Source organism: Euprymna scolopes, chromosome 3 (assembly GCF_053919585.1).
Source record: "Euprymna scolopes isolate OS-2025 chromosome 3, ASM5391958v1, whole genome shotgun sequence".
NCBI classification, from domain to species: domain Eukaryota; kingdom Metazoa; phylum Mollusca; class Cephalopoda; order Sepiida; family Sepiolidae; genus Euprymna; species Euprymna scolopes.
The window spans coordinates 138,109,366-138,131,293 of NC_136484.1; the positions used below are offsets into that span (position 1 = coordinate 138,109,366).

At 33.5% G+C, this 21,928-nt stretch overlaps 1 protein-coding gene across 5 annotated transcripts in view; it reads right to left on the reverse strand.

Annotated features, from left to right (window-relative positions):
• Positions 1-279: 279 nt before the first annotated feature.
• Positions 280-21,928, reverse strand: part of LOC145259211 (armadillo repeat-containing protein 1-like) — a 65,381-nt gene continuing 43,732 nt past the window's right edge. For all 5 annotated transcript variants that reach the window (XM_080117049.1, XM_080117076.1, XM_080117063.1 and 2 more), the window contains exons 3-8: positions 19,163-19,251; positions 17,320-17,430; positions 16,724-16,811; positions 15,683-15,799; positions 2,744-2,818; positions 280-1,154 (exon numbers count right to left, since the gene is read on the reverse strand). In XM_080117049.1, coding sequence (XP_079973175.1) covers positions 963-1,154; positions 2,744-2,818; positions 15,683-15,799; positions 16,724-16,811; positions 17,320-17,430; positions 19,163-19,251 — 672 coding nt within the window. In that variant the 3' untranslated portion in view covers positions 280-962. The remainder of the gene's footprint in view (positions 1,155-2,743; positions 2,819-15,682; positions 15,800-16,723; positions 16,812-17,319; positions 17,431-19,162; positions 19,252-21,928) is intronic.

Below are 21,928 nucleotides of genomic sequence, written 5' to 3' on the forward strand. Positions count from 1 at the left end.
AAGCTAAAAATTTTCTTTAAATTTATTAAAAATACATGATATTGTACAATGTGTGCAGTTTTAGAAAATGTCTTGATATTTTTGTAATGAAGAGTGATAATTTGGATTATTCGGATTCTTAGTAGTTATATTAACATTTTTACCAATATAATCTGAAACTTTCTTCAGGTGTATCTTTGGACTTGTCCAGAATTCCCCTCTATGCTAAAAAAACAAAAGAAAAATTTGTATGATCTATGTACTTATGATAAAATGAAAATATCACATTCCAAAAACCACTTAAATTAATCAAGTTGTTTTATTTCGATAAAAACGAAACCAAAGAAAACTGAAGAATGGCTATCTATCATTTTGAAATCAATCTAAAAAAAAAAAGCAAAGAGAAAACTGAACATAATTCAAACTTGCAAGATTAATGTCATAATGTCTATAAATTCCCATTAATCATTTAGAAATGATTTTCTTTATAAAAATAAAACTACTTGATCAATTTACATATGTTTTAGTATGGGGGAAAATTTGGGACAAGAATTGCATCTTTTTGAACTTAGGAATCTTTGTGTCAAATTCGGGAACTTACACGGGAATTAAATCTGAACTTTATTTAATTCATAGGAGTGAATTGTTCTCATTCTGTCAGCCATGACTGGATAGCAGTTTTAATTAATTTCTTATTGCTAGTATGAACCTTATACTTTCAGAAGACTGTCATTTAGAACTGATTATTAATCAATGTTTTTTTTTTGTTTTTTTTTGGTATGTCACAAGTTTGATCAGTTGAAATGTGAAAGTAACAACCAAGTTGAGAATAGTAGTCAGATTAATCCAAATAATTTCAAAGGTCTTTTATCATGACATTATTTTATTTTACATGAAAAATAAACTTCACATCAAAAAACTTTTGAAAAGATGTATGTGTGTGTGTGAATTAATGCTGATATGTATTTAATGTTTTTGAATCATCACCAAAATCCACTGGTCAAGAAACTGGTTGCTTTGTGAAACCAATTCCCCAAAGATGAGGATGAAGACTGGCTTAAATCTTCATTACGGCACATTGCTTGGTTGTCAACTTGTGGACTATCCACTTCATCCAAATAATCTGGGCCATCATAGCTTCCATCAAACTTATCATTTCCAAAAGATATTAATACCTGAAAAAGATTGAATTAGATTTAGCTGAGAGATCATTTTGGTATAGAAAATCAAAACAATTATTTGCTTATCTTAGTTCGACAGTTTTTATATAACAATCTTTACATAAATTTAAAAAGTAAAAAAAACAAAAACAAACACTAAAATACAATTGTCATTGAAGATATTTATAATCAAGTGTACCTACCCAGCATTGTCCACGATTCTTTTTACTTTGTTTCATTTCTTCATAAGCCGAATAAATACTTTTAAACTCTTAATTCTATAAATAACTAGAAGACTATTTGTTCCAGGATGGGTAAAATAAATTTTCTCAACAAACCAGTTTTGCGCCATTTTATGTCCTCTTACAAAGATTACAATCAAAATGTAATGCTACTAAACCATATGTCTAGAATCATTATTCCATTTTTTAATGAAAATCTATTACATGATTTCAATTCTAAAAAATGTTTAAAATTTAAAGTTTAAGTTTAATGGATTATGAGAAATTGAAATAAAAAGAATCTCACATAATTGATGTTTAATGACTAATGTATTTGTTGGGGATGGGGTATTCTACCAGATGTTAGACATTCACCTCCGATTTCAAAGACCCCAACTGAGAAATCTTTTTAAGATTCTAACTATCTCTTTAAGTGCAATTATTTAGCACTGGTTGACACTGACTTCAACTAAGGTTGCTGCTTTCTTTCCTTTGTCTCACTATGTCAGGTTTAACAGATTCATTTAATATGAAGATAATTACTTTTAATAAAATTTCTATCATAAATAATGAAGAGGTAAATATTTAATGAAATAAGAAAATGTAAAAACAAAACCATTAGATTTAAAATATAGTTTAATTTGAGAGTATCAATTTATATTTTTATTATAGAGTTGCTGTATATATCCGGTGATATCTGGAAGTATTTTTTTGTTTTTTACTTCAATTTTGTTTTACTTTTTTTTTTTTCTAAACTACACTGTTTTTGTATTTATTTTACCGAATTAATTTGTTTTGGAAAAAAAAAAAGAAAAATTGGTTTTGAAATCAAATGTGATCATTATATTATATAATCATTAAATGAACCAATAAAACTAGAACTCATTTTGTAAAGCTAATTTTTTAATCTTTATAAAACTATTAGATATAAATAGCATTAAAACATCTTTTAAGCCAAAAGGATTTGCTCAAAATTTAAAGCCGGTTTAAATGACTTCTATTCGCGAGTTTAAATGATTCCAAATTCTTTTCAGATTTTTAAAGTTCAAAGTAATTCATTCTTTTTTGACAAAAGAATAAAATGGCTGACTTGTTTACGAAGAAATGGAAATGCATTATTTCAGGATTTTTAAAAAGTTAATTTTGGTACTTTATGCTATTGCATTCTTTTTTTTATTTTAATAACTGATTAATAATTAATAAAAAGAAAATGCATAAATTACATAAAGACGAGAATCATTCACATAAGTGGACATACTATTTTGTTAATACAGAGATTAACAGTAAAATTTAAAATGAAAGGCAAGTTTGAATTGTTAAAAAAAATAAATGAAGTTCATTCTTTCCATAAATATACAAATGCAATTATAGATGAAAACTTACTTCTTCTCCAAATTCATTTTTTACAACTTGTTGTGCCAACATCGTCTGAGATTTTGCAATTGCTTCAGCCAAAGTCTACAGAAAATAAAGTTAAAATAGTAATGAGGTTTGAGGCTATGATTTTGTTTGAAATTCTGTGCACAATCTTGAGTTTAACCAGATACAAGTGAAGAATGTGTAATGTTACATCAGCTGAAACATTGAAAATAACAAGATGAGAACATTATATATATTGAGATAATCCAAACAATTTAAATTAATGACGAAGTTGGATTATTCGGACTACTGTTCTTATCTTGGATATTATTCTCACATTTCGGCCAAAGTACCTCCGACATTTTTCAGATGTGTCTTGTTGAATTTGAGAATCTGTAAGGAATTTTGAATTAAATCTTTTATTTAATCCAAAGACTTAGATTGTTCTTGCTCCATCAGCCATGATCAGGTATAAGCCTCGAGTAATTTATATTATATTCTTATATGTAACCTATTAGACATATCTATCTATGATGATACATCCATCAATTTCGATGTATGAGGTTCACCACAACTAAATTGTTTGGATATCTACATATATATATATATATATATATATATATACACACACATATATCTGATTTGTTAATAGTGGTGAGGGTTTTGTGTAAAACCATCCACACTTTCTAATCTTTTGCTAATCTCACTTGGTGCAATGGCTGGTACAAGACAGAGCAGACATCAGATTTTCCATCAAAGTTTTCCTTCTAGATGCATGTCTTAAAGACTGTGAGTGCATCTCTCTCAGTATTTTTAAAACTATCTATCTATATTTTTCTACAAGTTGCTGCTGAAAATAAAATTCGCTACTTAATTCTAGTTGTTCTTCACAAAATACCAATACATGAAAACCAAACAAAGTCAGTCTAAAGAAATGAAGACAGGTGTTGGTTTCTAGTCGTCCCTAACATTTTCCAGCCAATATTATATAAAAAAACTACCTTGATTCAACATTCAGCTAGCTCCTGGACAGGGTTCAAAAGAGAGTCGCCAACCTGATAGGTCCTGAACTGTCATCTAGGCTTCAGCCTCTGTCCCATCGACGAGATGTTGCATCCCTCTGCCTGTTCTAAAAATATTTTAATGGTGAATGCTCTGACGAACTGCAAACACTTGTACCTCCCCGATGTAACTACCCCCAACAGACCTGACAAGCTACTAAATCTCATCCATTTACAGTAGAGATCCCTAGGTTCAAGAAAGCCTTTTACTCCAATAGTTTTTTCCCCAGAACTGCGGGTCTTTGGAACTCCCTTCCGGGATTCTGCTTTCCCAACTGCACTGATATGCAGAAGTTCAAGTGTAATGTTAACAAACATCTTTCTACTCATCTTCCTTCATAATGACCCTGCTAATTAAGTCTCTGATAGTAGCTCCCTGCTTCAAAGTGGCACTGTGCCTTGTTTGGGGTGAAAATTGAATAAATAAAAAATGAATAAAAATAAGACACTATTTTAGTAAAAAAAACAATTTTACTACATTTATCTTTATTCTAATAAACGTGTTGAATTTATCAATAGCGTTTATTACTAAGTTCCTGCTTTCAGTTCATCTCAAATTGAGGTCTGCACCTGAGAAGGGGAACAAAATTTTTAGTGGCAAACCATTTTTCAAAAGAAAGGGAGTAAATGGGTTATTCAACATTTGTAAACTTCGGTGAATTTTTTTCGGCATAATAATTAAAAAAAAAAAATGGGGGGGGGGCAACCACTTCAATTTAGTTGATATTCTTCAGTAAACTTCTAATATTTTGTTGGCATAATGATAAAAAAAACAAAAAAAAAAATATACCAATGTACATGCATTATGCTTAATGATAAAAAAAAACTCAATGTTGTTAATGTTTTGAGGAAGACGACATCTACGACTACAAATGATTACGAAGAAAGCAAATCGTATATGTAATTGTCGTCACCATAGAATCTTGTAGTGGCAAACCATCTTTCAAATGAAAGCGAGTAAATGGGTTATTTAATGTTTGTTTAAATATTTTTTTTTTCTTGTGTTTATTTGTCTTACATGTCTGTAATGACCTATGTCGAGGAAAAAAAATATGATACCATGTTTAATGTTTGTGATGGTGTTTTTTGTTTTTTTTTAATTACATTTTCACCCCAAACAAGGCGCATTGCCACTTTGGTGTAGGGGGCTACTATCAGGGGCTACTATGTTGGGATTTGGGCACTATGTTGGGATTTGGGCAGCAAGATGTTGGTTCACGTTGCACTTGAACTTCTGCATGTCAGTACAGTTAGGGAAGCAGGAACCTGGAATGGAATTCCAGAGTCTAGCGGTTCTGGGGAAGAAACTACTGGAGTAGAAAAATCTTTTACATCTAGGGATCTCTACTGTGTGGGGGTGGGATTTAGCTGCCTGTCGGGTTTGTCGAGGGTGTCTGCGTCGTGGGGGCACAAGTGTCTGCAGTTTGTCAGAGCATTCACCATTAAAATACTTGTAGAACAGGCAGAGGGATGCAATGTTTCGTCAATGGGACAGAGGCTGAAGCTTAGATGCCAGTTCAGGGCCTATCAGATTGGCGACTCTTTTTTGAACCTTGTCTAGGAGCGAGAGACTAGTAGCAGATGCACCAGCCCAAATGTGACAGCAATACTCCATACATGGGCGAATGGTGGCCTTATAGAGGTACAGGATACTTTCAGGTGTCAGTAATTTTCTAGCATGGTAGAGAGAGCCTACCTTTTTCGCAGCGGCCCTGGCAATGTTTTCAATGTAATTGTTCCAACTCATGTTTCCTGTGAACATTAGGCCAAGCAGTTTGAAAGATGTAATCTCAGACAGGGAGTCACTGGCCATTGCTATTGGTGGCAGAGAAGGTTTCTTGTATTTGAATGTGACCATGCATTTATGTCCCCATTCCACTACAGATTGGAGGTCATCCTCTAGTGTTTTTGCCATTTCTTTAGATATGTGTTCATTTGTTTTCCTGTCATAAAGTGTAGTGTCATCAGCATATATACCCATCTCAGAGACAGTTTTGTCGGGGAGGTCATTAATAAATATTAGGAACAATAGAGGTCCAAGGATAGACCCCTGAGGTATTCCCGCATTTATATCACACTGTTTAGATGTACGATCATCGAGGACAACCTGGATTTTTCTTATCTAAGAAGGATTTAATTATATTAAGTATTCTACCAGTGATATCGTATGATTTAATTTTCCTGAGGAGACCCTTGTGCCATACCCTGTCAAAAGCCTTAGATATATCTAGAGCTACCGCTCTGCCCTCCCCCGTTTTGTCCACTGAATGGTATATACGTTCAGAGATTACAGTGAGGATGTCAGCTGTGGAACGGGCTTGTCTAAATCCATATTGTTTGTCAGTCAGAAGTTTAGCATCTGTAAGGTGCCGGACTAGAGCATGGTTAATTATGGTCTCAAATATTTTGGCAAAAAGTGGGAGGAGGCTAATGGGGCGATAATTTGATAAGTCAGTTCTTTCGCCAGAATTCTTGAATATTGGTATCACAGAAGCAGTTTTCCAACAGCCCGGAAAGCATGATTCATTATGGCATTTGTTGTAGAGTTTGGAGAGAACTGGAGCTACTTCGGCTGAGCACTTTTTTAATAGCACAGCTGGGATGAGATCGGGTCCATATGCTTTTGAAGTGTCAAGATTTTTTATGATAGCGTGTACCTGAGCAGGGGTGATTTTTAGATCGTCTAGCGTGGCGTCTGTCCGCAAAGGAAAGTCAGGCAGGGGGTGGTTGGTAGGGTCCAGTGTGGAGTTCGAGGCAAACCGGCTGGCAAGCATATTAGCCTTGTCGGTTGCTGAGCAAGCAACCTTGTGATTGTTGGTTAGCGGGGGAATTGTTGATTGCCCATTATTTACTTGCTCGTTAGATGCAATGTAGCATTTTATTATCACGACTGAATGTGTCTAAAATGGTGTTTGAAAGCTACATAAGATATTAGGGTAAATGTATTGAATTTGTATGTGACGTCTGTTAATGCAAACCTACAATACTTTGATTCAGAGGGGAATTTCTGCAGTCTGTTTATTATATAGGAGATAAGGTTGTTATTTTTTCCATGATTACTGTAAGAACACGTTAAATGTGCATATATTTTCTCAAACGTAAAACACACCGATAGGGGTGATCTATAGATTTTAGCTTTACTGGTATTTTAAAATCAATAAATATTTATTTTATTATTACTACTAGCAGTGGAAGATTTTGCTTCAAACAAAACAAGATAATTAAAGGTATCATTTTTGGCATCGGAAAATAAGCACACATTTTTCTGAAACTGATTCCGATACCCTTATCCCTGAGTGGCTTCTGGGTCTTGATAAGTGGTAACCTTCATGTAAAAAAAAAAACAAAAAAAAACACCCCCAAAAGTTCCGATTCTAGATTAATTGTGCCAACACTAGTATTTATGTTGAGGAGGCAGCAGTGCTACAAGTTCGTCAGTGCACATTCTAAGTACTTGTTTACCAAGCGCAGGGATACAACATTGTCTAACAAGATCTAACCCATCCCAATGTGGTACCTATTAGATTGGAAACTTTTCATGTTTTTTTTTTTAGACACTGTCCAATAGAGGAAAACTGCACAAACCATATTGTGGCAACAATACTCCGTGCATGAGCGAATGGTGACTTTGTAGAGATATAGGATAGTATCAGATGTGAGTATTTTTCTAGTGCGTCTTTGCAGTAACCTTGGCAACGTCTTCTTTGTATTTGTTCCAATTCATGTCACTTGTGATTGTTAGGTTGAAGAGTTTGAATGATGAACTCTCAGCTAAAGTTTTATTATCAATGGCAATCGGTGGCTGGAACGTTTTTTGTTTTTTTTGTAATTGTAGAAAGAAAGACCTTAGTAGCATTAAATGTTATCTTCCTGTGACAACAGTCATGGAAACCAGCGTCCCGGGGGGTGGGGACGGGGGTGGGCATATTGTAAAAAGTCACCGACACTCGAAACTTTACTGATAGGAAACAAAAAGGTGACATATGCAAACTAAGACGTGGTCGGATTTTGGTATATAAAAAGCCGGTATTTCTTTCATTGGCAAGAACATTTTTTTGTTTACTCAGAGTCGTTTGACGAATGGTTAATTCGCGTGTCAGTGGGAAGAAAGAAAGATAGATAGATTTTTTACAAACGACGAAACACAAAAAGAAAAAGTTGTTTTTGTGTGTGCCAAGAACATTGCAAGCTGAAGAAAAACTTTCCTTTTTTTTTTTTTTGCACGAACATTTAACGGTATTCGGCAGTTCAAAGGAAAACTTTAATTTCAACACTTCACATCCATTTACGTCCTCATTCCACTACAGACTGGATTGGTTGGTTGTTTTTGTTTTACGGCATATCAACCCTTTTCAGGTTATTTAATACTGAATCCAGTGATTTTGAAGAAAATTTTTTTAATAGAATATATTTGTTTTTTTGTTTTTTTTTAAAGTCGGTTTCTATTTAACCCATAGTGGGGATCCTAACAGGTATTACCACTCCGGGTCAGAGTGGACCTGGGAGCAATAGCAATTAAAGGGTGGCTCCACACTCCCCAAAGCAAGCTGGCTCCTCACCATCGGATATAGTTTAAGGTCATATCCAGGACTGGTACTACAGACTGGAAGTCATTTTTTTAACATTTCAGACATTGTCTTGAATATTTATACATTTGTTTTTCCTACATGTTTGATATAAAGCATGGTTTCATATTAAACAATAAACTGAACGTATGACTGTTTATAGAAAGCATCTGGAACATTTCCATTAAACCGAACCCTTAACGAATCTTGCTTTTCTGACTGCTGGAAAACTGCTTCTGTGGTACCAGTTTTCAAGAATTCTGGCAAAAGAACTCGCCCATTAAATTATCACCCCATTAGCCTCCTCCTGCTTTTCGGCAAAATATTTGAGACCATAATTAACCAAGCTCTAGTCCATCACCTTATACCTGCTAAACTTCTGACCTACTAACAATATGGATTTAGGCAATCCCATTCCGCAGCAGATATCCTAACTGTAATCTCTGAACGTATATACCATTCACTGGACAAAGCAGGGGAGGGTAGAGTGGTAGCCTTAGATAGATCTAAGGCTTTTGACCGGGTATGGCACGATGGTCTTCTTAGGAAAATCAGATCATATGGTATCACTGGAAGAATACATAACGCAATTAAATCCTTAAGTAAGAGAAAAATCCAAGTTGTCCTCGACGGTCGTACATCTAAACAATATGATATAAATGTGGGAGTACCTCAGAGGTCTATCCTTAGACCTTTATTATTCCTGATATTCATAAATGGCCTCCTAGATAAAATTGTCTCTGAGATGGGTATATTTGCTGATGACACCACGTTCTATAACAGGCAGGACAGGAAAACAAATCAACACATATATAAGGAAATGTCAGAAACACTAGAGAAAGACCTCCAATCTGTAGTGGAATGAGGACAAAAATGGATAGTCACATTCAATGCTGCCAAGACTAAGCTTGTTTCCTTCAACAATTACAATAAACCTTCTCTACCACCAATAGCAATGGCCAAAAACACATTACCTGAAAGTACTTCTTTTAAACTCCTCAGCCTAACGTTCACAGGGAACATGAGTTGGAATAGATACATTGAGAGCATTGCTAAGGCTGCTGCGAAGAAGGTGGGCTCTCTCTACCATGCTAGAAAGCTACTTACGCCTGAAAATATCCTGTACCTCTATAAGGCTATCATTCGCATATAGAGTATTGTTGTCACATTTGGGCTGGTGCATCTGCTACTAGTCTCTTCCTCTTGGATAGGGTTCAAAAGAGAGTCGCCAACCTGATAGGTCCTGAACTGTTATCTAAGCTTCAGCCTCTGTCCCATTGACGAAACGTTGCATCCCTCTGCCTGTTCTACAAGTATTTTAATGGTGAATGCGCTGACGAACTACAAGCACTTGTACCCCCTCGACATGAATACCTCTGATAAATCTGACAAGCAGCTAAATCCTTCCCCTAGACAGTAGAGATCCCTAGGTATAAGAAAGCCTTTTACTCCAATAGTTTCTTCCCCATAACTGCTAGAATTTGTTACTCCCTTCAGAGATTCTGCTTTCCCAACTGTACTGACATGTAGAAGTTTAAATGCAATGTGAACAGACATCTTGCTGCTAATCTCTCTTCATCATGTCCCTACCACTTATGTCCCCGATAGTAGCCCCCTACTTCCAAGTGGCACTGTACCTTGTTTGGGGTGAAAACTGAATAATAAAAAAAAATCCGTTGACAGGACAAAATGACCAACATTGGAATCATCATCATTACAGTTTAACATCAGTTTTACATTTTAGAAATTGACTTGTAAACTAATTTATCTCTGGCTAGGGCTTTATTTATCCCTCTTTCTTTTGTCCATTCTTACCACCTCCTCCCATGTTTTCTTTAGCTTTTCCTTGTTTACCAACCCTGCAACCTCAATGATTCTACATCTATGAACCCAAAAACTTTCATCCATTCTTTCAACATGGCTATACTATCGAACACTCTCGTTCTGCAAACATCTCCCTATACTGTCCAAATTAAATCTTCCTCTGAGATCATCAAATATAAGTGGATCAGAATCTGTTCCATCTAACACTTATCGTTGGTAAGTTTTTGACCTTGAAGTAGTATTTTTTATTAACTCCTTACATCAAGTGGCTTTATGCATTGTCTGGAACGATTTCCATAAAAAGAAAACAGTGTCTTTAAAACTTACATTACATGTCAGTCATATCATTTCTCTCCATGCAAAACATGCTCAGCTCTCATTGACCTGATAGATTTTTTCTTTGTTTGACAGTGATAACACTGCTGGTTAGTAATGGCAGATGCTCTCTGAACTTACTCTATCCACTCCGAATTGTTTCAATCACACTAGCATCTGCTCCACTCTGTGTTCCAATGATATCACCTACATAACAAAACGTCTGAATAATCTCAATAGCTTTACTATCCGAATATATTTTCTCCAAATTTTTTTTTTTTTAATTATATTTTCACCCCAAACAAGGCACAGTGCCACTTTGATGTAGGGAGCTACTATCAGGGACATGAGTTGCAGAAATGCTATGTAAGGAATTGAGCAGCAAGATGTCTATTCACATTACACTTGAACTTGTTCATGTCAGTACAATTAGGAAAGCAGGAAACTGGAAGGGAATTCTAGAGTCTAGCAGTTCTGGGGAAGAAACTATTAGAGTAGAAGGCTTTCTTACATCTAGGGATCTTTGTAGGGGTGGGACTTTGCTGCTTTTTGGGTTTGTCGGGGGGGGGTATACACATAGCTATTAACAAAATAATTGTCGGGCTATGAATGGATAAACACTGTATTCCAAAGCAGCTGTTGTATTGCGGACTACAATGGAGCCTTTAAAATAAAAGATACTTGAACAAGCTGAAGGAGAGTCTTAGCTGAACTTGTTTTGTTTGGTTGTTTTATGGCATATCAACTCTTTTGTGGTTATTTAATGTCAAATCCAGTCATTGTGATAAAAGCTTTTATGTTTCAAGTTCTCAATAGTTTCTAATATTTTTTAATGGTGTTTGGTTTTGGTTTAGCTGCTTTGTAGAGGAAAATTGTTGTTTGTGTTTTTGGCTTTGCAGAACATGATTGAGTTTTGCAAAAAGAAAGGAAAATAAAAAAAAGGTCAGGAAGCCGATATCTTCAAGCAACCTGATTTGGAAGCACCAGGAAACTAATAAACAGAGCAAAGTATGCAAGCAGAATGGTTTCACAAAGGTAGCAACCAGGAATTGTAAGGAGAAGCATTGCAACAAGGACAAAATAGCTTTGAGAGTGTCACTGCTGAATAATCTTGTGGCTGATTGGGAATTCATTAAGTGGGATTGAAAACTCTTGAAGTTGGACTATGCGATATGATGAGGAGTCTTCTCGCACAGAAACTGTTAGTATTAAAATAGTAAGGAGATAAAAATGAAATAAACTCAACCATTGTTAATTCAAATTGACAATTTCTTCTCTTATTCAAGTTCTCATATTGTAAGTTAGCATGGTGAGCAAGAAAGAACCTCCATTTAACTATTCACTTTTAAGACTGCATTTTTCGACTCACTCCCAATTACTTTTATTACTTACAAATTTCCATTTTTTTCCAATGATGTCATGTATCTTGTGATTCATACTTTTCTCACTTTTTCTTATATTTTGATTCACATGTTTTGCCCTATCTGACCTTGCAAGACAATTCTTTGCCTCATTTGTCCTTGAATACTTTTATAAATATTCAAACAGAAAATAACAATTGGGGATTTAGCAGAGAAGTCAAATGAAAAGAATAAAACATTCAAATAAATAAATAGATGTCACTGTAACTATAAAAAGTGACTTTTATACCTATCTGCCTCATTTTTTTTTTGCGTTTTCAAGTAGTTTTAAACACTCTTTATTTAATTTGAAATATTTACTTTTCACAAGGTCAAAGCCAACAAAGATGGCCACCAGATTCTTTATATGTTGGCAACTATCTTTGTTGTGAGTTAGACTTTGTGAAAAGTCAATATTTCAGACTAGTCACCCAACCATGTTGGGGCATAAAATATGCTTGAATATATTTTAAAACATGCAGATTTCGTATTTATTGTTACAAAGCCAATTCTTTATTGAGTATTATATTGTAGCTATCAAAGGATAGGTAAGAAAGATTTACTATTAAATGATTTAAAGAAATGAATTGTATTTAGGTATGTGCAGAAAGAAGTAAAAGTATGTCGGCAAGTTGAAATAAACAGTTTGCATTTCAACTTGCTAATATATTTCTGTACATTTTATTCATCTATCCAAACAAAGATTTTACTTGTTATAAATCATCCTTGATGTATGACTAGCCTGTGTGCCCGGCATTGCTTGGGTGTTTGGAGATGTGTGTTGATCAAAAAAATTTTTTAAAATGTGGTAGTAGGCAGGCCAGCTGGAACCCGTACCACAAACGAGGAAAAGAACGTAAAAAAAAAAAATGTGACGTCTTTTCTGTTGCGTCCATTGCCAAACCGGAAGTGGCAAAGGTTTAAATTAAGGCTAGTCAATCAACAAGAGGGGATGACTTTAGAAAATATCGCTCCCCTCCCTATAGAAAAGCAAAAAAAGTGACCCCCTCCCTGTAGAAAAGTGCCCAGTTGAAGGCGAAGGAATTAATGTTTTTACCTAATTTTTTGATATTTGTTGTCTGAAGGGTCGACTTCAAAATGATACTGATCTCATGAAAATCTATCGCCTTTGTCAAAAGTTTTAGGCAGACATACAAACATACATACATTTAAACAGACAGGTGAAATTTATATTATAGACTAGCCTGGATGCCTGGGTGTTTGGAAGTATGTGTTGAGTGCAAAAAAAAAAAAAAAAAAGGTAATAGGCAGGCAGGCAGGCTCGAACCCAACCCATACCGCAAAGGAGGAAAAGAACTTAAAAAAAAAAAAAAAAAAAATGATGCCTTTGCCATTGCATCTGTCGCCAAACTGGAAGTGGCGAAGGTTTAAATTAAGGCAAGCCAATTGAGAAAAGCGGATGACTTTCGAAAATATCAGTGAAAAAAGCAACCCCTCCCTGTAAAAAAAGACAGTTAAATTAATGCTTTTAGCTAATTTTTCGATATTTGTTGTCCGAAGGGTCGAGCTTCAAAATGATACAGATCTTGTGAAAATCCGTCACTTCCATCGAAAGTTTTAGGCAGACATACAAACATCCATCCATCTAAACATACATATATTTAAACAGATAGGTGAGATTTATATTATAAACTAGCGGGGTTGCCCGGCGTTGCCTGGGTGTAAAAAAAAATTGATAGGGAGGTAGACTTGAACCCAAAGCCTTGAGGCGAATAGCCTGACAACTTACCACGATGCTACACAGGCAGAGAAGTGAGGAAAAGTGATATTAAATGTTCAAAAAAGCAGGTAGTTAAACGAACATGAATGTGTGGTTTTCTAGGTAAAACATTACACTATAGTAGAGAAAATGAAATCACAGCACAAATTTTGTAACATAAAAGATTCAGACGACCTCGTTTCGTAAATCAGACATATTATAATCTAGACAGTATATAAAAAGTTGTAAGAGCCCCCCCCCCCTCCCAGCCTTTGGCGGACATACAAAAAAAAAATACAAACACACACACACATATTTTCGCTTTTATATTATAGATCACTATTTCCTATTAATTTCAATGTTATATGATCAGCAGTATAAGAGTTTATCAGTTAAATATTTATGCACAAACAGAGAGAGACACACATACACATCTACTATTTTATTTATATAAATGAGAAAAAAAAGATCATTTAAAACTATTTAAAAATACAAAAAAAAATTAACTAGCTAAGTATAAAAGTCACTTTTATTGCTCGGGTGTTTGTAGGTGTGTGTGGTTTTGGGTAAATAAAAATAAAAATCGTTGGTTGTTTAAAAAAAAACAAAAAAACAAAGCCTTGACGCGGAGTTGGAAAATAGTAAAGTGTGAAAAAACAACAAAAAAAAAAAACAACAGGTGCCCGTTTTTGACGTGAACTTTGAGTGCGGGACAGTGTTTTATTTAATGCGAGTCTGTTTTTTTATACAAAAAAGCTTAATGCACATGCGGCGATGGTACGCGATAGCTAGTCAGCAGTTAACATTTTCTGCCGGACAGTTTTTAATGAGGTCAGTAAACCGGTTTATTTGTTTTTGATTAACTTTGGAAAAAAACAGCTCCCTGTTTATTAGGGGGAATGTATTGTTTCGAAATGAAAGTAACCATCTGATATGACGAAGCCGACATTGACCAAACGTTACATAGCTTTCTATAGACCACTGGCCGTGGGCCAGTATTTCAAATCGAGTGTCGCTTTCTTTTTAATATCGAAAAACGAATGCAACACGTGTAGATCCGAAAATGTTGAATAATTAACGTTTCAAAATCGGGCAAATTAAATATAGAGGCGACTACCATTGTTAAGTCATAGATATTATCATTTAGACATGATATAAAAAGTTTTTAAAATGAGCGACGGCCTCTAGAATCCGCCGGAAAATAGCCTTTTGAAGACATACACAAAAAGCAAACACACATACATTTCCACTTTTATATATAACATTTATTGTATATTTGATTTTTTCCCTTAATCGTTTGTTGGTCTCTCTTCTAAATCTCTTCACAATTATTTTAAATTAACCAAACTATCCAACCTTCAATAAACAGGATGACTGACAAAAACTGCTACCCATGAAATTGTTAATTCAGTCTGTACTTGACTTACCCACCAAGTTTCAATCATAAATGTTTAACAGTCTTTCTTTTATCAATAATATGTAACCTACTTTGGTGATCATCTCATACTAACTTGTGTCTAACCTCTTGGCAAGGAAGTAAATAGCTCATCAGTAGGAAGTGTGATACTGAATCGGCTTTACACTCAACAGACCCCCCTCTCCCTCCTGTCCAATGTTCATCTCCAGAATATTCATGAACTGAAGGAGACGATTACAGCCAAAATCAGGAGTATGTCAGAGTTATTGAAAGTTTTTCACATTTTACCCAGGTTTGTTTATCACAGAACAGTGATTAAACAAAGACTGTTGGACATTCATAATTGAAACTTAGTGGACAATTCAAGCAAAGACTGAAGCTTACTTGTATGAAATAAGTTGAATTTCAGAAGGGAAGTGAACTTTATTAAAAATTCTATGGGTGAAGTATTTTAGAGAGATCACCTTGTAATACAAGAGCACTATAGAACAGCTCATCAAGAAAACATGTATAGCTCTAGAAAACTTTTATTCTGTAAATTTGTAAAGAAATACGCCTAGTAATCTTGTATTGGACAATTTTGTCACCCTTTATACACTGAAAGAAACACGTCTGCCTCCTTCAAGAGAAACTATTACACACCCAAGGAAAATATATTTACCTCCGACTGCACTTTGGGTAAGGTGCGTACAGTGCAACGTGATCGATTCATATCAAAGATAATGCTCACAACACCTTTTACTTTGACAAGAAGACACGTACACAACTCTCTGTCATGCTGCAAAAGAAAACAAAAAAAATGAAATCTTCTTTAATCATTGCTAAACAAAAATATAAAAACAACCGAGGATTAAAATTATCGTAATTTTATATGCATTTCAATTGTAGAAAAACAAATTATTTTAATGACAAAACTGTTTTGAGGAAATCAGTAGATATATCACAAATTAAAAAAGATAATCTAATATAATGCTCTATGGTGCAATTATAAAATAACTTCCAAAAAATTTAAAATAAAATAGTTAAAATCTTTTAAATTATATTTTTTGAAAAAGATGCAGCTTTTGTTCATACTAAACGTGTTTGTCTTGACTTAAACAAAAAACTTTTTCAACTAGCATATTTCTGATTGTTTTTGTGCGTTTTCATCATTTTCTCTTTTATTTTGTATGCAAGTTGGTGAATTGTTATTTTAGTTGACTTTGTAGAGGTCTGTTTGATCCTAAAGTCTTCTGCTTTCTTCAATTTCTCTTTCAATTTGAAGCCTTTGGTTATAGCTCCTATATTCTAAAATCTGAACACCCAGAACACTTTCATCACTGTAATTCTCACATTTTAGCTGATGTAATTTCTGACCTTCTTCTAACTTTGGAATTGGTTCATCCAATTTGAGAATTTATATCGAATTTGATTACGGCTGCACTGGATGTATGGATACTAAGAATATAATTAAGAATTACTTAAGATTTCTATGCAGTCATAGAATAATCTACTCCATAGATTAAATAAAATGTTCAGTTCTACATTTTTATACAGATTCTAGAGTTCAACAAAATGTATTTGAAGAAGACCAGAGGTTACATCGTCCGAAATGTTATGCGAATTACATTTAAGATTAGAACAGTAGTATGAATAATGCCGATGATATAAATCATTAATCTTCCTTTAAAAAAATACCGAAACATAAAACAAAAATACATACTTTATCTAAAAGACCTTTCAATTGAAAGACGATGGTTTTATATTTATGTGAACGGCTGGAGTGATCGCGATGCTGGGAAGATGCAGATCTGTTAGACGAATAAAAAAAAAGGAAAAAAAAAAAAAAGTCAAGTGATAATAGAAACAATTAAAACTAATCTACTATATTAATGAAATAGTCTTTTTTTTTTTTTTTTTTTACTTGGGCGTCACCACTTATCAAGGTCCAAGGGCCACTCAAGGATAAGGGTTAATGAATGTAAGTTGGTAATTTGTTGGTATAAATTGGGGAGAATTTGATTATTTATGGGAACAACGAAACAAGAACTTGTTTACATTGGATTTGAAGGCTACTAAGTTGTATTTAACGAGGAAGCAAGCCAGCAGAACAGTGTTCCCCAGACGGGTAGTTCTGCATTTAGATTTAGGCACATATAGAGAGTGGGGGGAAAATTATATATAGTGGTTGTAGCTAGTCAAATTTTTTCCCTTGCATCTATAGTTTCTATAAAAAAAATTTACACTTACCACTTGTTAGTAAATAATAAAAAGAAATTAAGGAATAATAATCATACATATTCATTTTCTTTTTCTTACCTTTGATTTTTTGGTGTTTTGTAAATGTTTTCAGTCTGAGGAAAAGTGGGATTATCCCTCAAAAGGTTTAGAAATTTTTCTGCTAACTCGACAATTTCAATGTTTTCACTTCTGTAAAAGACAAGTTTTATTGGATCAATTAGGGTTTTCCGGACCCCAGCAGAAGGGGAAAACAAGCGGTCAACACACAACATTCTGTAAGCACACATAAGTTGTTTTTTTTTTTTTTTTTTTTTTTTGCCAACAAGATTTATGTTTTACTGTAGAGTGCATCTTTTTTTTTTAATAAAACGTTTTAATAAACAAACAAGGAATTTTACATTTTAATAGCTATATTATTGTCTTGGTAAAGAGAATAAGTATTTATTTTTTTAATGTAGAGTACAAAACTTTTGGGGATGAAAAGGATTTTTCCTACATTAAAAACCGACGTTAGAATTGATAATTTAGCTGCCTGATCTTTTCTAAGTTTGCAAAATGGGCGCCTTATGAATTGTATGCAGATCTTATGATTTGCTGATGCCGTTAGACACTCCATGAGACACCTATGATAACAAACATCTTTACTTCTTTTGCCTTATTCTACCATTTACTTTGCATAGTGTCTTTGTACACATTGTAAACACATATCATTTAGATAGCAAGATAATATCCATATATCTAAGATAGAATTAAAGAAACTTATTATTTTGCTATCTAATTTACATGTGTTTATGTGCATATGAACACACTATGTAAATTAGATGACAAAATAAAGCACCATTAAAATATTAGAGAATGGTTGACTCAACATACAATAAGAAAGGTAAGAGAAATAAATAAATAAAGAGAAGGGCAACTTGTTCAGTTACATACAAATTATGGCTGGCTAATTAAAAGAATTAAAATGGAATTTTTTAAACATGGCACAATCCCAGAAAAAAAGGAATATTTTAGCATGTATTTTGTGTTATCAAAATATTTAGAAAAAGTTGGTGCAAGCCTATAACTTATAATCCCATGAAAAAGCAAAAATATGAAAAGTAAAGAAAAATCTTTATGATGTACATACCTGTTATGGAAAGAAAATATCATGTACCAAATTCATGTAAATTGATTTAATAGTAGTGTTGGGACGATCAATCGTAATTGTAATCTGAAAAATCGGAACTTTTGAGGTTATCGGAATCAAAAAAAATTGTGCATATTTTCCAATGCAAAAAACAATTCCAATTCCTTTAATTATCTTTTTTTTATTTGATTTTGTTTAAAACAAAATCTTCCACTGCTGGCAATAATGAAATAATAAATATTTATTTATTTTGAACTACCAGCAAAACTAAAATCTATAGGTCAACCCCGACAAACGTTTGAGAAAATATGTGCACAATTAACATGTGTTTTTATGGTAATCGGGGAAAAAATAACTTTATGGTTAAAAATTTAGAGATTTATAAAGAATTGGAATTGGTAATTATATTGGAATCAGGAATTTAGTCCAGAATCGATAATTGTATTGGAATTGGGGAAAAATATTGGAATCATCCCATCACTATTAAATAGTTTTATTTTTAAAAATGAAAATCATATTTTATAGATAAATTGTTCATCTCCAGACAAGACAAGGGAGATAATTAAAAAAAAAAATTCAAACATTTGTGACATTTTAGAAAGCCATTCTTAATATGGGGAAGGAGAGAGGTATTGAAAAAAACTCAAATTCGCTTCCGGAAGATTTTTCTTTATTTTTGTTTTTTCATGAGGAGAGAGTATGGACAAGAGCCAAAAAGCTTTATGAAAACAAATGTTGATTCACTCAGCTTTAGTATATTAATAAATAGCATAGTCTAACAGTAAAAGTTACCTCACTGTTTCTTCCATTTGTATGAGAAGGTAGTCATTTCTTTTTAAAACCTCTTTGCCATCATGACTTTCAGCAAGTAATAGAAATATCTGTCAAAAGGAAGGAATCACATGAAAGAAAAGAAATTATTTGAACAAAAAAGAACTATTAATCTTTACATATATAATGTGTTTATGTTTTTGAAACAAATTAACACATCATTATACATTTCGGAACACAGCTGCTAGGTATAAAAGTGGATAGTATGGGCTATATTTAGTTTAATTTAGCTTTATGAAAAGAGGAATATTAAAGCATCTTTGGTTTTGATGCAATTTTAAATTTATATAGTGTGGGCTATATTAAATCTAATTTAGTTTTATGAAAAGGGAAAAATTCAGAAATCTTTGATTTTGATAAAATTTTAACCCAGGTTGTGAAATTGAAGTCATAAGGAGACAGAGATTTTGTAAGGAGTCAGAACCAGATGTTTAATCTCCGAAGAATCAATAGACAGTCCGAATATTGATAGACTTTAAAAGGAGTTGAAGTTTGAGTTATAATTTTTGGAATTCTAGAAGTCAGAGTAAGACTTAATACCTTTTGTCTCCGCAACATTGATTTTTTTCCATAGATATTAGACAGCGATTAGTAAATATTCCCAAAATTGATTATTCGTATTGTTTGGATTCTCAGTCTATTGTTTTACAAGAATCCGCCACGTAATGGATAAAGTGATAAGTAAAATTCAGTTGTAACTTACACTCTTCTGGAGGTTGAATCTTCAATGTGGGTGACACTCAAAATACAATTGCGAATTACTTAGGATTTCTACCCCCGTCATGCCTGATGGAATGAGAATATGCTATCTCTGTGGATTAAATAAAGAGTTCCATTTGAAATTCCGTACCGACTGCAAAGTTTGACAGAAAGATTCCCAAGTTCAGCAAGATACACCTAATGAAGGTCGGAGGTTACATCGACCGAAACGTGAAAATAAGACTCAAGATGAGAACAGTAGTTCTTTGGGTTATTTTAAAGCATTATGTTAAACACATGGCTCTTTACTGCCCGTATCAAAGATACTGTAAGTTCATCATTTAACGGCTCCAATTGTAGTTTTATAATTGGAACTGAATAAACATGCAACATTTATACACAAAATAAAAAAAAGTATGCAATTCTGTATTAAAGTTTGGTTGGTTTGTTTTACGGCATATCAACCCTTTTCAGGTTATTTAATGCCGAATCCAGTAATTTTGGAAAAAGATTTTATGCTTTAAGTTTTAGTTTAGTTTTAAATATTTATGGTTGTTTTATAAAGTAAAATTTTTGTTTTTGATTTTGCAGAACATGATTGAGTTTTGCAAAAGGAAAGGAAAAAACAACATCAATGTTTGGTACATTTTAAGTCAGGAAGCCAGTATCTTGAGACAACCTGATTTGGTAGCACGAGGTCTGTATTACAGATGATACATTACATTTTATCGATTTCAAAACTAAAAAAGATGTGTGAATGTGTCTGTGAGGTAGGCATGACCAAAATTTCATGTTTTTGTAATTCCGTGTAAGAAAAACCCTATAAATTTAAATGAAACTTAAGTCTAATTTTTATTATACTATCAAAGTGAATAATTAAAAAAAAAAATCATTCATACACATATGATATACAAACTGGAAGGAGAGATGAATTTTGAATGCTGATAAAAGGGAGATGAAAGAGATAGGGCTGATTCCATGTGGAGGATAGTGTATGATGTCACAATGCAATCAAAATCAGTCTCATTGATGTTAATGATGGCTGAAAGGTGTATGTTACTTGATAACATTTATAGGCAGATGACACCATTGCTACCTAACCAGCTCTTGACAGAAGACTCACTAACTGACAAAAGCAGTTGAGGAATAGCGGCCAAAACTGCAAAGTGGTTCAGTCTGATGATGATGTAGTGCTGGATTTGAATGGAATGGTCAGCTGCAAAGCACAAAAACGACTGCGTCATTCAAATCCATATTATAACAAAACTATTCTGCAATAATTTTATTTAATGACTTCAATTGTCTGCTTGTCATGACAACACAAATGCAACCATATGCCTCTCAGCAGTTATTCAAGTTTGACATGCTTGTTTTAAAGGAATATTATAGGGCATATGGATCAGGCAACTAGAGAATGCCCCAACCCACTTCTGAGGCTATTTCTCCTGGCTCAGAAACACTGAGTTCAGTGAAAAATACTCAACCACCTGAGAACAGGAATGGGAAAAATCAAAAGTTTTTTACTTAAGTAAAAACGCTTTTAAATGAGTTAGAACACACAAACCACTTATCCAGTTAAGTAAAAGAGTAACTTATCTTGCCTATGATAAAATTTATTGGGTTTGTTTTACAATCCATAGAAGTATGAAAATGTGGTCAAAAAACAAATATCTGATAAATAAATGTTACCAAAGGCAAGTTAAATCATTCTTCTACCTACCCCGATAAATTTTTGGTGTTGTAAATGTTTATTCTGTTTGAAAAACAAGTAGTGTCGAGTGTTACATGAGAACAAAAAATGCCCACGATGTCTCTGGAAATTTTTGAAATCTCGACAATGACTTTAAAATAAAACATTATACAAAATAGTGGTAGAAACCTACCTGATAATTGTCATGGCAACTTAAACCCTATAAAATGAAACTTAATTATTCTACTTAGTTTAATGTACTTGAATTGTATTTGTAATCTGTGCAAACTTTCCTTTCATTTGATATGCTACAAGCCATATTTTGTTAATAATTTCTT